We start from the raw sequence: 17,285 nt of genomic DNA, 5'->3' as shown, positions 1-17,285 counted from the left end.
ACGGAAGGAGCCAGGCAGCTCCTTCTACCCTGCGCGCTAAGATCTTCATTGCTGTGGCTAATCCAGAGGACACACACACACAAGAGCAGGACGATTTAGCCCAATGAACCCCAAGGAACTGTGATGATGCGGGGGGCCCACCCCCCTTCAAGGTGAATGAAATCTTAACGTTAGGGTGGTTCTGAGAGGAGCTCTGTAACTCTAAGGAGGGCCTCTGGAGAGCTTGGCTGTGTACAGTTCTCGTGGCAACCGAGAGACTATGACATACTTAAGCGGGTGGTGAGGTCATAGAACCCAAGCTTTGAAGTGAGCGAACCATGCGTGCCTCATTTATTTTTAAAAGAAACCTCTGAGAAGAGCTTAGAACAATTTTTCCCCCCCGAGTGCCATTTCCCAAAGGTACTCACAGAACAACGAGGTGTGACTGAGATGGCTGCACTGAGTTGTCTTCTGGACAGTGTCAGGAGGGACATCAAGAGGGTGGACAGGGAGCTGAGGCAGCTGAGATGCATCGACGAGCTCAGCGCCCGGTGCCTGTGCGACCTGTACATGCACCCCTACTGCTGCTGCGACCTGCATCCCTACCCCTACTGCCTCTGCTACTCCAAGCGGCCGCGCTCCTGCGGCCTCTGCGACCTCCACCCGTGCTGCCTGTGCGACGTCAAGCTCTACTGTCTCCGCCCGTCTCTCAGGAGCTTGGAGCGCAAGGCCGTGCGAGCCATAGAGGACGAGAAGCGAGAGCTCGCCAAGTAAGACGCATCCCCAGGTGGCCACAGTGCCGGCCTCCTGGGCTGGAGGAAGGGAGGCGAGGGTGACAACCAGTACTTGAACCAAGATGAGCCAGGTTCAAGATGATGCCTCTGGTGACACAGAAAAGATCTAAGAACAGAAGAGTAAAGGGGTCCATAATGGGAACTGTAAGACTCTCAAAAGACAGTGTAATGATGTCGATTGGCAAGGTTGTTTTCGGCTTATGGCAGGAGCGTCAACGTGATAGATAATGTGGCTTTAATGAGGGAAAGAAACAGGGGGTGTCGTTAAAAAGCTATTGGGAGCAGCAGACTAAACATTTTTTCTGGCTATGAGTAAAGGGATTTGAGTGTATTTCAGCTTACAGAAATGACTATGGGAGAAATAATAATTGATCAAGTCAAACGTTTGCCAGAGGCTTTAAGAGCAAGGGAGCAAATTGAACAATAGAGGCATTTATTTGGTTTTGTAGGAAATCCTTTCTCCTATTCTCCAACTCTTGATGACTTCAAATTCATCTGGTATTGGGTTTATTGTCTGCCTCCCCCTTCAACTCTAGTAAAGATTGTGTAAAGAAATTACAGAACTGAAGCCACAATATTCAGAATACAGTTGAAAAGGTTTTCATTGAACTGGATAATGTTAAATGCACTTTACAAGTTTTGGTTTTCATCACATTTTACTTTTTGCCTGAGAAAACTTTCTTTTTCTGTCTACATATGCCATTTTAGTCTGTAACTATGATAGAAAAAAATAGTTGAAAGCATTGTCAGCTGGTTAAACAAATTATGGTACATTCATATGCTGGGATAGTATGTAGCTGTAAAAAGAACTGATGAAGAATTTTAAGTATTGTCATACTAAGTGAAAAAAGCAAGGTACAGAAAAACTACTTAATATGCTACTATTTTTTAAAAGATGGACACAGATGGTCTTTTTATTTAATTATATTTGACATAACATTGTGTAAATTTAAGGTGTACAATGTTGCTAACTTGATACATTTACATATTATAATATGATTGCCATTGTAGCAATAATTAGCATCTCTAATCCCCGGGCTACACAGGGGCTTCCCTAGTGACTCAGTGGTAAAAAATCCGTCTGCCAGTGTAGGAGATGAGGGTTCGAACCCCAGGTTGGGAAGATTCCCTGGAGAAGGCAATGGCAACCCACTCCAGTACTCTTGCCTGGGAAATCCCATGGACAGAGGAGCCTGGCGGGCTACAGCCCATGGGGTCACAAACAGTCAGACAGGACTTAGTGACTAAAGAACAACAACAACAAATTGTGTTACATAATTATTTCTTTTTAGTGATTGATTAAGTCCTAGCCTCTTAGCAGTTTGATGATTATAATACAATATTTCATCTATATTTACTATACTGTGCATTAGATCTCTAGAACTTACTACTCATTGCCAATTTGTATCCTTAAACAACGTCCTTCTTATCTGTCTAATCTTATAGATTAATAGATTAGATGATAGATTAGACAGACAGATACATTAATAGATGAACAGACAGGAAGAATGAAAAAGGAGGGAAGGAAAGAAGGAAGGAAGGGGAGAAAGGAGAAGGAAAGAGAGGAAGAAAGAAAAGAAAGAGGATGATGGATGGATGGATGAAGACAGAAAGAGACAGAATGAAGCCCTTGACAGTAGTGATAGTGATGATTCCCTGTAACGGGGCAATAGAGCAATTATTGTCTAGGTCATTGGCCAGCAAAGGTCAGTAATGAACTTCCTTCAATAGTCTGAGATGGGACCATTCATTGCCAATAAATTCATCTACACTCAATCTGAACCAATTTTAATTTTTATCCCATAGAGTATCAAGTTATATAAATTTCATGTAAGGGTCCTTTTTTAAATATTTGGTCTAAATGAAGGTATTTGTGAGTAGTCTGTGTCTACTTCCCCGTGCCTCTGACTATTCAAATACCCTTCCTCCAAGTCTGCTCAACCTCTGTCTCCTGGCTGTCCTATTCTCCAGACTGTCCAGGTGAGTTCTTCACCACCTGGGCACCCTCCACCTGGGAGTCCCAGTGACCCACTCTGGGAGTCTCTACTCCCAGATCTGCAGTAGACACAACTTCAAGCTTAAATCTCAGCAGTGTGGTTTATATAAGAGGTAATGCTTTCTATGGTTTGTGATACTTCCTAACAATGTCTGGATTTTTTGCTAATTTTTTTTCCTGTTGCCTGCAGTACTATATGAAGCTGCTGATGTCTTCTGGGATCTCTGAACTGATAATCCTGAAACCATTTCAGAAATGATCCCAGGTCTGCCCTCTTCCCAGCTATTTTTCTTCCTACTCAGACCACCTTGGGAAACTCTCCTATGCTCTATTTCTAACAGTTTGACATTTCACTGTCCTGAAAAGCTTAGAGTTACCTGCAAACCTAAATATTCAAATTTCTGAATATGAATGAAACTGTTAAAGCCTGGTCCAGCTCTAGTCCCAGAGGACTCCCACTATTATTTTTTTTCAGTGAAATGCCTCTTTTCTTATCTCTCAGCTCCCGATCCATGACTGAAAGGATTCAGAAATATCATGTTGATTCGATTTTTAAAAAACAATCTTTGGTGTGAAACCTTCCCAAGGTTTTTAGAATTTAGAAAGCATATGCACGTGACCTTTTACCCCTTAAAGCAAAATATGACATGTCCTCTTAGATGCCAGGACATGTTATCCAGAAGATTCTGTGCCCAATGGAGAAGATTCCTTGGTCTAGAGTTGCAATGGCCCCACTGGAATTGTTTTTCTGTGTCAGAGTCTATGTGCTCTCTGGGTGTTCCGTTAATAATGGGCAAGAAGTTTTGGCAGACCATATAATTTCCCCCAAAACTCATTTGAGCCTTCCTGAGTGTGTATTTGATTGTGTGTGTGTGTGTGTGTATGTTGTGTGTTTTTAGTCTGGGTACAGAAGGTCCAAATTCTTTCCATTGTTTACTGAGCAGCTACTTCTAAAGACACCTTGGCAGTATCTTCAATAGTGGAGACCCAAGTAACTTCATTTCATTAGCTTCTTTGAAATTCCTTTCTCCTCCCAAAATTACTTTTGTACTCCAAGCACTAGCCTTTTTCCTGACCCTTCCCTCCTTCCTTTTCTGAATTGAGAGAGACTGAAGTTACTTTGTGTCATTTCTCTTGTAAGAAACCAAGTGACCAGCCTGATGTAAGTTTGCACTTGATTCACCCCCACATTTAGTGGGCTTCCTGTCCTCTATATGCAAATAGTAGAAACAAAGCCAGCCCCTCCTCAATCCTGCCCTTACAAGTGAAATTGCGCAGTCATGTGTGACTCTTTGCAATCCCATGGACTGTAGTTTACCAGGCTCCTCCTTCCATGGAATTTTCCAGGCAAGAGTACTGGAGTGGCTTGCCATTTCCTTCTCCAGGGGATCTTCCCCAGGCAGGAATCGAACCCCAGTCTCCCACATTGCAGGCAGATGCTTTACCCTCTGGGTAAGAGCCATCCTGCCCTTAGGAGTTCATTATCTTATTATAGCTCATATAGGAGTGGCTCTAACACCTGGCTCTAGTGTTCCTGGGCAAATGAACCTTGATTTGCAGCTGCACCTAGGAATGCCCTAGGCTCAACGCTGGGCCCTTTGCAGGTATCTGGAAGTTCATCCTGAGACTGCTTCCGTCCACTCATCCAAGTATTCTTGGTTGAGCTACAGCTCAAGAATTTCCCTTAAAAAAAACCCCACCTCAGAGGCATCATCTTCTGAGAACTTCAGAAACCAGCCTTCTCATTTCCTTTTACCCCTCACACTCTGAGTATGAATTTCTCCCTGCATCACCCTCACTGGGGCAGGCTGATGACTGTCAGCCCCCAGAGTGCATTCTTTGTGGTTTAGCAGTGCCTCCTTGGGTTTTAAGCCCTCAGGCAAATCATTCCACTCTCCCCGACCCACCTCATTCTCTGACCCAAAGATCAGGGCATAGTTACAACATGGGAAGCCAGCAGAGAGGAATCCAGGAGCTCTACGGCTTTACTTTATGGCTGGTGGCAGGCTGACTCTCCCACTGAGAGGAGAGCTTGCTGTTTCCCTCTGTGACCTTGCAGAGCTGGAAGCAAGTTGGGCGCCTCGGTCTGCTCTCACCGTAATCTCTTTGTACCCACAGGTCTCAGGGCCCAGGCACCCAGGGCAGCAGGAGCAGGAGTTGCTGCCCCTGTAGGCCAAGTGCATGTCCATTATTTGGCCTTCGTGTTTAATGACACAGGACATAGGGCTTGGCCACTTAAAGCCTCGTATTTCAGGGAAGTCTGTGTAAGGCTGTGTAAGGAGCCTGATGAAGAGACTTACCTAGCACGTCATCTTCATTTAACCCTTGCAACACCTTGGCCAACTCATAGATGATGAAACAGAGTCAGGGCAACATTCTTGACCATCAGGATACGGGAGAGCCGGGACGGAAGGCCAGGTTTGCCCGAGTCTGGAATCCATGTGCCTAACTGCCTGGTCACCAGTGGTCAGAGTGACCTCCCGGCTGAAATGAGCAGCCAGCATCACCTGGAACTTGTTAGAAATGCAAATTATTGGTTCCCTCCTCAGATCAGCTGAATCAGAAACTCTGGGGGTGGGGCCCAGACACCTGTGTTTGCCGTAGGTGTCAGCTGCACCTGTGTGGTACTACCCTGCTCCTGCTGAGGGGCATACTTCTCCAAAATCAGGAGACAGACAAGGCAAGGAAACAGGAAGAGGGAGAAGAAGAGGGAAAGATGTGTTGGAAAGGAACAAGTAAGCTTAACGGGTTACTGGCAGGGGTCTGTTAGGAGAAAAAAAGTAACTAGAGGAAGATCATCCACCCTCTGGTTCAGTGTAGAGACTGGCGTTCTCGTCATCCTCTTTACCTTATTCGTCACTCGGCAGAAAACTGATTCATCTCTTTGTGAAGACAGCTGGCAGTATCACTCGCCTTTGCTCTGGGCAGAATCACATTCAGGAGTGTGGTCATGCCTTCAGGTGAAATCCAATTTCAGTCGGGAGGAGAGGTGACACCCCAGAGTGGCAGACAAACAGCACTGCCCACTTGCTCTTTCCCGGTTTCCCTAAGAGGCTTCTGCCACCCACCAAAGAGGCTGACTTGCCTCTGTTGACTGTGACTAACCTCTGCCCTCATGATCACAGTAAAGCAGGCCATCTCCCTTTACCCAGAACCTCACAGAGCCAAGGAAAATCTCTTGTAGGGTGATGGTACATTGCCAGGCAGGAGTCAGGTTGCAAGTTCGGAGTTGAATCTAATGAGTAAAATGAGGCTCCTGCAATTTCTCCTAAACCCACACATCCCCACAGGTCACACCTGACCTAGGAGCAAAAGGAAGAAGAAAGCTGATCCAGCCTAGACTTCCAGGGCAATTTCCTGAAGACCCACATTTGCGAGACCCCCGTGCATCGGCTGCAGTGGAGAGGGGGCCACAGTGACAGGAATAGTGGAAGAGGGGGAAACCTAAGAAAAACCCAAAGCAAACATGAATTTATACTCCAAGATTCAGATTGCTGAGAGGCAGAGATGGATCTGGGAGCTGGCTTTGGCTTGTAGATCGGGCTCCCAGATCCATCTCCTGCAGAAGGCAAGAGGGCTTTTGTGGGTATGTTAAAAAAGAAAAAATAGTCCATCTTTTTGTTTATCTGTACTTTGAATTTCCTGGGCTTACCAGGTGGCACTAGTGGTAAAGAATCCATCAATTCAGGAGACATAAGAGACTCAGGTTCAATCCCTGGGTTAGGAAGATCCCCTGGAGAAGGGAATGGCTACCCACTCCAGTGCTGTTGCCTGGAGAATCCCATGGACAGAGGATGGGGGGGGGGGGGGGGGGGCTCGGGCTACAGTCCACGGGGTCACAGGGTCAGCCATGCTTGAAGCCACTGAGCACAGCACATTTTGAGTTTTCCTCAATGAACTTGTGTAATTTATGTAACAAAAAGCTGTAAGTGTATAAACAAAACTCAGCATAAAAAGTCAGAATAGAAAATGTATCTCAGATTAATCACCCAATCAGAGTCCAGACTCCTCAAACCAGAAGAGGTTCTAGAAAGCACACACACCAAGACCTCCCTTTGGAGGCCAAAGATGGAAGATTTGCCAGGAGTGGCTCTTAGAATACAGTTTTTTTTTTTTTTTTTAATGTTAAGGGAGTAAAAAGAAGAGCATTTCAGAGCATTAGGTTGTCTTTGGAAGGATCAGGCAATTAGAAAGAAAGTGGTCCCTGAGGCGCCCCAGAGCAGGCAGGGCTGATGCCAGGCCTCCGAGACTGAGTGGGTCCTCATGCCGAGAGTCCAGTTTAACTGATGGTTAAAATCATGACCTTGGCATTACACAGGCCTGAATGTGAATCTAGGCTCTGCACTCAAAACCTTCAACATCTCCCCAACTACAAAACAGTGACAATTCCACCTGTGTGACCGGGTTCTTGTGCAGGTCAAACAAAACAATGCCTCCAATGGCTTAGTACTTTCCATGACACATTGTGGGACACACACACACACACACACACCAGACCAAAGCTTAACATGCTAACCATGCTCGGAGCACTAGTATAGATCCTTTACATTCATTAACTAATCTGTCTCATGAAACCCTTAGAAATGGGTTACTGGTATTGTCCCAGATATACAGATGAGGAAACTGAGGCAAAGAGAGGTTAAGGAGCCTGCCCATGTTTCCATAACTAAAAAGAGGAGGAGTTGAAATTAAATGCAAGAGAAAGTGCTGATCATTTTGTAATGGACAAAGTATCAAATCACTATGTTGTGCACTAGGGATGTTGTAGGTCAGTTATACTTTAGAAAAACCCAACCAACAAACCAACCAGACAGATAGAAAAAGAGATCAGATTTGTGGTTACTAGAGGGGTGGGAAAGGGGGAGGATTGGATAAAGGTGGTCAAAAGGTACAAAGTTTCAATTATAAGGTAAATAATACTAGGCAAGTAATATACAATACGATTAATTAACAGTGCTGTAGGTTGTATATGAAAGTTAAGAGACTAAATCCTGAGTGTTCTCACCACAAGGAAAAAGATCCTTCTGTTTAATTCGGTATCTATATGAAGTGATAGATAATCACTAAACTTACTGAGATAATCATTTCACGATGTAGGTTAAGTCAAATCATTATGCTGTACACCTTAAATTTACAATGCTGTATGTCAATTATCTCTCAATAAACCTGGAAAGAAAAAGAATTAAAAATAAACAAAAAAATAAACTTCCAGGAAAAGAGCTGGAAGACCAAACACACACTGATAGTTAACAGGCAGGGGTTTACCTGTGGGAGGGTGTGGTTTCCAAGGACTCTCATTTCTCACTTCACACACTTCTGTAAAGTTTGACTCCTCACAGTGACTAGTATTTACTTCCGCTGTTTTTTTTTTTTTAATAGAGGTTAAGACGTTGCTTATCCAGTTGTGTCTGAGTTCGGCGGTCTGAGCTTCTCCCTCCCACCCGTTCCTCTCCCTAACCTCCAGACTGAGAAGAACAACAAATAGAATTCTGGCCTCTTCTTGCTGCAGTAGTAACATCTTAGGATCGGTGAACGTGTGCGGCTTCGAACCGGATCAAGTCAAGGTTCGCGTCAAGGACGGAAAGGTGTGTGTGTCGGCCGAGCGCGAGAACAGATACGACTGCCTGGGGTCGAAGAAATACAGCTACATGAACATCTGCAAAGAGTTCACCTTGCCCCCGTGCGTGGACGAGAAGGACGTGACGTACTCCTACGGGCTCGGCAGCTGCGTCAAGATCGAGTCTCCCTGCTACCCTTGCACGTCTCCCTGTAACCCCTGCAGCCCCTGCAGCCCCTGCAGCCCCTGTAACCCCTGCAGCCCCTGTAACCCCTGTAGCCCCTGTGACCCCTGTAACCCCTGTTATCCTTGTGGGAGCCGGTTTTCCTGTAGGAAGATGATCTTGTAAAGTGTAGGAACCTAGGACTTAGAGAAGTCATGTATCCAGCCAGGCAGCTCTTCCAGTGTTTCTCTCCCCCTTCCCATGGCCCGTGTTATTCAAGAACATAGGAAACTGAATACATAACAGCAACGCACTGGCGTGTGCAAGTCTTTTGGTTCAAGCCCCACTGCTGAGCCCCACCTGGTTAGTGGGCATCGGAAGGATGAAGGGATGGGCATAGAAGGTGAATGGGGAAGTCTGCCCTCCCGTGTGCTTCTTCACACCCCGCCAGTGCCAAAGCCTGGAAAAAGGTATTTTGTGGGTGGGCATCCTCACATGTTGCTTCTCCCAATGAGTCAGTGACATGGCCTAGTCCAGAAATTAAACAGTCAAAGCAGAAAACGAGACTAGTTAGGGTTGAAGACAAGCAGTTTTTCAAAGCTGCTATGGTAGGGAGCACTGGGGAGAAAGTGACTCCCCAAGGGACACGTGGTTGGGTTTTGACTGGGGGCAACGAACAGAGTACAAAGGTACGGGCCGGGGGGTGGGGTGGGGGGAGGAAGCAAGCCCGCTGACAGAGGGTAGGGCGACCGTACAGCTGCTGCATTCCTGTGATTGGGGGGAAGGGCCAGCTCTGGCTCAGGGTGGTTTGCAAAATCCTCAGGATTTATTTCAACTATGCTTTCCTCAGTCCCTAAAACTCCTTCAGGGCACAGAAGTTCAGTCCAACGTTCATGAGTGGAAAGTACAGCTTTCAAAAAAATGATAGCGTAGTTCCCCTGAGCTTGGATCCTCACGGACACAGCCCATGAGTCACTCTCGACCGCCAAGACAGAAATAAGTGTAAAGAAGAGGGAGATGACGGGGCGGGGTCAGGATGAGGACATGGGCTGGTTTCACGTCTGACTTTTACAAGGAACATAAAACCTACACGTTTGCAGAGTAAGTCTCTTTACTAGTCTCAGCTGCACGTGGGTTAAAGCCTTGGCTGCACACGGGAATCACTTGGGAACCTTTAAAAACATGGATGCCAAACCATAAAGAGAAAAAAGACAAACCACACACACAATGCACAAAAGAAAACAAAAAAAAAGAAAAAGAAAAGAAAATGTTTTTAAAAAGAAAAAAAAATACATTGAGATTTTTAAAAGTCTCCCCAGGTAAAACTCTGAATCACATAGGTAAGGTTGAGAGACTCTGGATGGGATCATAAAACTCTCCTAGTCCTGTCTCTTTAAAAGTTTCCTTCAAAGTTAAAGAATATTGATGGTGATAGAAAACATATTTTGCTTTTAGTTGAGGGAAATAATGGCCCACTAATACAGGTGGTAGATAAAAAATATTGAACATTTCAAAAATGTATTACCTAGCAACTAGATATAAATGAATGTCTGTGCGTACTGAATGATAGTTACCTTTATAAGTGTCTTGCCACACTTTGATTACATGTTCATAAATATTCTAGTTTCTAAGTAACACATTTTTAAAATGGATTTTGAAAAAATTTCATGCTGTCAGATCAATGGAATCCGGCTGGGGTCTTGAATAAGTGGGAATCCCTCTCCTCTGGAGGGTACCATTTCAGGGCATGCCTGGTGGACAGTTCATGCTTTTATTCACCTACCCACCTGCTCACCTTCTTGTTAGTCCAGATTCATTCATTACTAACCTGCCAGCCAGACTTATCGGTTTAAATGCCAGATACTGTGTTCTATACCCTCTTCACCAATGCCTCAAATTCAAGAAGGTGCTTGGAGAGATTGGAGGGGGTTCTGAAGAAACTGAATTTATAAGGATTAGGAGAGGCTGGCAGGGCATTCTGGATGCACCTTGGGCATTTCTGAAAAATGCACTGATGACATCACTGCCTCATAGGATCCCTCAGGGAAGCCGGAGGCCATCCCTCAGCTGAAAGCCTGGCCTGCGGTGGTGGGTTAGTTGCCTGTATCTGCTATCATCCTCACAGGGAAAACTGATATAAAGGCAAGGGTTTGTCTATTGAGTACCTGCAATGACAGTGCCAGGAGCTGTTGTCAATGAGAAATACCTTTCCAGGAGCTTTGTTCCGTGAAGGCAAGACTAACACCATGATATAATTGTCAAGGGCTTTAGGTGTGCTTCAGATAAGTCAGTAACAGCAAGGGTTCTGGAGCCAGGATGCCAGACAGGGCATTTGAAATCCAGCATTCACTGTTCTATAGAAACTGCTCCATCACTTAGAATTCCTTCTAGCAGATCATCTTTCTCTCTACACTGTAGAGAGTGCTCCCAAGGTTGTGGGCATGACCCTGTGTGGCTGGAATAAGTTCTGCTTTTGGTGGAATAGGGGCCACCAAGCATCAGAATATTTAAAAGTTCAATCTGGAAGGTTCTGGGGGGTGGGTGACAATACTCCTTTTCTTCTAAAACTTAGTAAAAACTAAATTTTCATACACTAAGAAAAATGTCCAATAAAAAAATGGCCAGAGAAAAGTTTTACTTAGTGTTTTTTTAAATAAAACAATCATTTTCCTAACATTCATGAATTTGTAGGTCAGAAATTTAGAAAGGGTGAGTATGATGTCTTGTCTTTGCTTCATTTGGGAAAACTCAGGTGACTGGAGTCTTCTAGAGGCTTCTTCATCATCTGGCACCAGGCTGGGATGATTGCAGGGCTGGGCTGGGATTTCTGATGAAAAGTCTTACAATGGTATATAAAACGTCACACTTTTTTATACACATAAATAAAAGTTTTTATTGAAAACAATACAACATGAATGATAATATTCAGCATCAAAAATGTTTCCATTAACAGGAGTGTAAATTGATACAGCCACTATGGAAGACAGTATGGAGATTCCTTAAAAAATTAGGATTAAAGCCACCATATGACCCAGCAATCCCACTCCTAGGCATATACCCTGAGGAAACCAAAATTGAAAAAGACACATGCATCCTGTTGTTCATTGCAGCATTGTTTACAATAGCTAGAACATGGAAGCCACCTAGATGTCCATCTACAGATGAATGGGTGAAGAAGTTGTGGTACATACACATGATGGAATATTACTTTGCCATAAAAAGGAACGCATTTAAGTCAGCTCTAATGAGGTGGATGAACCTAGAACCTAATATACAGAGTGAAGCAAGTCAGAAAGAGAAAGATAAATATTGTATTTTAATGCATATATACAGAATCTAGAAAAATGGTACTTAAGAATTTACTTACAGGGCAGCAATGGAGAAACAGACATAGAGAACAGACTTGTGGACATGGGGAGAGGGGAGGAGACGGTGAGATGTATGGAAAAAGTAACATGGAAACTCACATTACCATGTGTAAAATAGACAGCCAACAGAAATTTGCTATATGGCTCAGGAAACTCAAACAGGGGCTCTGTATCAACCTAGAGAGGTGGGATGGGGAGGGAGATGGGAGGGAGGTTCAAAAGGGAGAGGACATATGTATACCTATGGCTGATTCATGTTGAGGTTAGACAAAAAACAACAAAATTCTATAAAGCAATTATCCTTCAATAAAATTTTTTAAAAAATGTTTCCACTAAGGGAACATTTGAAATTAACACTGGATTAGAGGGGAGGGATGAAAAAGGAAGTGACAACCCACTCCAGTATTCTTGCCTGGGAAATCCCACAGAGGAGCCCGGTGGGCTGCAGTCCATGGGGTCACAAGAGAGGTGGACAGAGTTTAGTGACTAAACAACAAAGAGAGTAGGGATAAATCAGAAGCTTGGGACGAACATACACAATTATACATAAAATAGACAACCAACAAGAATCTACTGTACAGCATAGGGAACTCTACTTCATGTTCTGTGATAGCCTGTAAGAGAAAAGAATTTTAAAAAGATTGAATATATGTATAACCAAATCACCTTGCTGTATACCTGAAACTAACACAACATTGTAAATCAACTATATGCCAATACAACTAAAATTTTAGAAAGCCACTGCATTAGAAAGTTACGGGAATATGGTCGCCACTGCCTATGAAAACTATAGCCAGACACAATTAAGCTTTGTTCACTGTTTTTCTTCCCCATGCAGTTGTGGTTATCAAAATCATTTAAGTTAAAAATGAATCGAGGTTTAGTGTTGCTTCTATAAATCCAATGGATAGCTCAGGTTTGCTGGGACAGCCCAGGTTTCAAGTGACGGTATCCTGATTTGGGGATGGGAGAACGTGGTCCACACTGTGGACTTGTGTGGTGAGGGTTTCGTGATCCAGGTGTGAAGGGGTTAGTACGGATCATTTGGACAACATCTGAGACAGCAACTAACAGAAGGGTACAAGGACGAGAAAGCTGTTGGAGCCAAACTGGCAGCCCACGAAGGAGGAGGCAAAGGTGGTAAGCAGGCATGAGGCCAGGATGCGTTTGGGCGGAACAGCATGATAATCGGTCAGGCAGCCATCTTGGAAGAGGAAGTTGGTTTTCTTGAGTCAGCAGCTTAGTCATCTTCCGGTATCATCAGTGTCAAGTACTTTTTAGCTTTCAGGACCTGGCCACCGGCTTCTGAGGTGGTTTCACCACTGAGGAAGGGGGTGGGTTCTAGAAGGGTGGGCCTACAGGTTCATTTGTGGAAGAAACCCTCCTCCCTTCTTCACGTGAATCCATTCAAGGACTTCCTCTGTGCCCAGCAGCCTGGAAGAAACTGGACAGGGAACTTCCCGGTGGCGGGAGGTGGGGTGGGGTGGGCATCCAGTGGCTAAGACTCTGCACTCCCAATGTAGGAGGCTGGGGTCCGATCCCTGGTCAGGGAACTAGATCCCACAGACTGCAACGAAGATCAAAGACCTCGTGTGCCACAGCTGAGACCCAGCAGGGCAAAATACATAACAAATAAACATTTAAAAAATTTAAAAAAACCAAGAAAGTGGACAGGATCCAGAAATGGCTAAAACCCAAATCTTTGCCTCTGAGGAGTTCCAGTCCAGTGAGGAGGACAGGCCTATAAAACGGAAAGTTATAATTTCACTTTACCAAGGTTTCTTGTCTAGACAGAACCAAGTACTGAGGGAACAGAGGACAGAGCTGGTAGCCAGGGGGGAGCTGGGCTGACTCAGGCCGGCCATCGCGTGCCATGCCTCACACGGTCCTCAGTCCTCTCTTCCCGCAGTGGGGTAAGCACAGGGAATGACAAGAACTGCTTCTCCCGGGCCTGCGTAAGTGCTTCTGAGGGGCCCTCTTATCCTTCCAGGCTCCATTGCTTCTTTTCCTAATTTCCTCCCCTTTAAGGCCCTGTCAGAGTCCAGGCAGCAAAGAGAGCACACTCCAGCTGCGGTTACGAGAAGGATTCTTAGCGAAGTGACTATTTAGAGGTGTGGGTAGCTTCCTCTAAGTAGTAAGAGGTGCTGATGCCCACGGCCACTGCCCACCGAGGGAAGGGGCTCACCCACCTGAGCGGCAGAGGCTGAGGAAGACGCGTGGCTTGGGTGCCCAGGTGAAAGCTGGCGTCCTGGGAGGAGGGCCACATGACGGGACCTGCAGCTGTAGAGGAACGTGCTGCTGACAGCGATGGACGCTCCCACCTCCCCTTCCTCCCGGCCTCCAAACCCCTGACTGGGTATCCACGGGCCACACCCAGCGGGGGAGCCGGAGGTGCGGGAGCCTGTGAGCTGGTCCCATGAAGTTAGCCACCCGGGGCCCACAGCAGAACTCCATGTGGAACTTCGGAGTTAACGGAAATCACCCACACTCTTCCCTTCCTTCTCACCGGCTTGCCCACAGGGCACCATGCCAGGCATTGAGGAAAGAAGGCTCAATAAGCCAGACCTGGCCCTCGGCTTTACAGAGCTTACAATCTAGGAAGGAAACAAAATGAGGGTTTACAGGGGTGAATGAGCTCAGGAAACAACCCTGGGTCTAGTTTTACTTTGCCAAAGTCAGGCCATATGGCTCCTTGCTTCCAGAACTACATGTGTCTGAAGGGACCCCCATGAAAACCTTTTCTCGGGGATCACCCTAGGAAGCCCGGGTGATGGACCACTCGGAATTCAGAGGCAGAACGCTTCTCAGCCCCAAGTCACTGCACCGCAGGCCCTCTGTAATTCTTCAGCATTTCTGTCTCCTGTTTAAACCTAGGCACTCTTCCTCAATACGTAAAGGAAGACAGATTCAGAAAACATCTTTCAGCCTTGGGATGGAGAAAAACAATCTGGGCGAGTCAGGGTACCCAGAAGACATAACAAAAATTGCAGATATATTCAATGACATTTTTTAATATTGTGAGGCAAAAATTATGAAGTCAGTGGAGACATAATAGACTAGGAAAAAAAATAGTTGAAACCTGATGAAGTTCAAAGTCCTTAGCAAACAATTTGAAAAGAAAAGGACAATTTAAAAATCGGCAAGAAGAATATTTATAGCAGCTTTATTCATAATCTCTAAAAACTGAAAGCAGCCAAGATATCCTTCAATAGAACATAGAATGGATAAACTGTGGTACATCCACACAATGGGATATTATTCTGTGATTTAAAAAAATAATAAGCTATCAAGTCAGGAAGACATGTGTGAACCTCAAATACATACTGTTAAATGAAAGACACTAATCTGAAAAAGTTACCTACTGTATAATTCCAACTATATGAGATTTTGGAGAAGGCAAAACTATAGAGACAGTAAAAACGTCAGTGATTGGCAGGAATTTGATAGGAGTCGGGTAGAGGTTTCAATAGAAGAAGCATGCAATTTTTTTTTTCGGATGGTGAAACTACTCTGTGTGATACAGTACTTGTAAATACAGGACACTGTGTATTGGTTAAAATCCATAGAATTTCACAGCACAAATAGTGAAACAATGCATACACATTAAAGTAAATCATCTAGGAGATTAAGGGACTCCAGGATCGAATGCAGACTGTGATGAAATAATCTGCACTGCAAATGTAACAAAACACCTCTCTGAAGGAAGTGAGGGGATAGGTGCTGACCGAGGTCACCTTGGAAATGAATGGAGCCATAAGACTAAAGGCAAAAAGAACTGGACGTAAAACTGTACTCTGGTGAAGTTTTTCCCATCAGGGTAGGGTTAATAATTCTGATGCTGATATACATGTGTACTGGAAATCAACAATGAAGCAAATATTGTAGGGGGCCAGGATTCTCACTGTTAGAGTGGGCATTTACAAATAAGCATGGGAAGGAGGTGAGACCATTCCATGTATTCGTAGAGCTGTGGATATAGGAATGAATTCATGTTCATATAGAAATATTTGTAAATGTGTATAGATACACTGGTTAATAAGTTCACATACATTCCCTTGCTCTGTGTGCTGCAAGAAACTGGAAGCAATAACACCCCAATAGCAATGAGCAATCTTGTACCCAGACCTTGGTTTCTAATACCATTCTCTCATAAAAGAAACTAGAACTATTTGGAGAAAAGGCTGATTCTAGGGTGGGGCAAGCTGATTCTAGGACACCAGAAGAACCTGGAGCACCTTGAAATGCCAGAAGGCAAGGATGTGATCAAAAAAACAAAACCCAGACTTCCGTGGTGGTCCAGTGGTTGAGACGCCGCCTTCCGATGCAGAGGGTGTGGATTCAATCCCTGGTCGGGAAACTTAAGATCCCACATGCTACAGGGAGTGGTCAAAAATTCAATAAACAATAGATACACACACACACACACACATTGATGGTAGTATGTCAAAGGGTCATGGGCATCATCTGAAGTGGTCGAAGCTGGAACAATTTGAGCAAGAAAATAAGTAAGATAGTATTGGATTATAACCTAAAGAATAAGGTAAATATCCAGGCATCCAAATGGATACGTGTAGATGAATAATTAAGTAGACAATTAAAGGGAAACATAACTCTCTCATATAGAAGGGTTCCAAATAATTCATGTAAATACTTTACCCTATAGGAGGTGAGGAATAACCACCACTCCATAGGTGTGGGTTGTACATAAAACATGGGCTTTCCTGGTGGCTCAGGAAATCTGCCTGCAATGCAGGAGACCCGGGTTCAATCTCTGGGTTGGGAAGATCCCCTGGAGAAGGGAAAGGCTACCGACTCCAGTATTTTGGCCTGGAGAATCCCATGGACACAGTCCATGGGGTTGCACAGTGTCCAACGTGACTGAGAGACTTTCACTTTCACACCTAGTAACTACCTTCCAAAGGGGGCAGTATGGAAAAAGCGGGGAGAGAGTAATTCTGCAGGGGAGAATCTGACAAACACTACCTTGCCAGGTGCACAAGGCAGACGCCAAGGTCAGGTTGAATGCCAAGGCCAGATAATTTGGGTCTTAATACCAGTTTAGGCAGGAGAAAAAGACAAGACCCAGATAGGGACATACTATATACAATGCTTGACCAGCACTACTCAAAACTGTCAAGGTCATGGAAAATAAGCAGTGTCTGAGAAGTCATCAAAGCCAGGAAGAGCCCAAGGAGCTGAAACAACTAAATGTAATGTGGTGAAGAAGAGCATGCCATTAATGTTTTAGTTCAATTTCTGGCACAGAAAGGAGACACTAGGTGAAAAATCAAGGACATTTGAAGGTCTTAAATTAATAATAATGTATCAGCAATGGTCCATGGACTATAACACATGGAGCAAAGTAATGTAAGATGTTACTAACAGGGGAAAGTGGGCGCAGCTCTGTGGGAACCTCTGTACTGTCTTC

General features: G+C 44.7%; 1 protein-coding gene across 1 annotated transcript; it reads left to right on the top strand.

Annotated features, from left to right (window-relative positions):
• Positions 1-275: 275 nt before the first annotated feature.
• ODF1 (outer dense fiber of sperm tails 1) lies at positions 276-8,802 on the top strand. The gene is made up of 2 exons (XM_020873911.2): positions 276-749; positions 8,234-8,802. The coding sequence occupies exons 1-2, from the start codon at positions 430-432 to the stop codon at positions 8,673-8,675; spliced, it is 762 nt and encodes a 253-aa protein (XP_020729570.1). The 5' UTR covers positions 276-429; the 3' UTR covers positions 8,676-8,802.
• The last annotated feature ends 8,483 nt before the right edge of the window (positions 8,803-17,285 follow it).

Source organism: Odocoileus virginianus, chromosome 15, assembly GCF_023699985.2.
Source record: "Odocoileus virginianus isolate 20LAN1187 ecotype Illinois chromosome 15, Ovbor_1.2, whole genome shotgun sequence".
In the NCBI taxonomy this organism is placed as follows: domain Eukaryota; kingdom Metazoa; phylum Chordata; class Mammalia; order Artiodactyla; family Cervidae; genus Odocoileus; species Odocoileus virginianus.
Note: the sequence above shows the minus strand (reverse complement) of the source record. Positions and strands in the feature narration are given on the sequence as shown.

Bases quoted from the DNA above. Each gene is read 5' to 3' on its own strand.
- ODF1 (XM_020873911.2), top strand. From the start codon at position 430: ATGGCTGCACTGAGTTGTCTTCTGGACAGTGTCAGGAGGGACATCAAG. The intron at 750-8,233 runs GTAAGACGCATC...CCTAACCTCCAG, and splicing joins GAGAAGCGAGAGCTCGCCAA to ACTGAGAAGAACAACAAATA.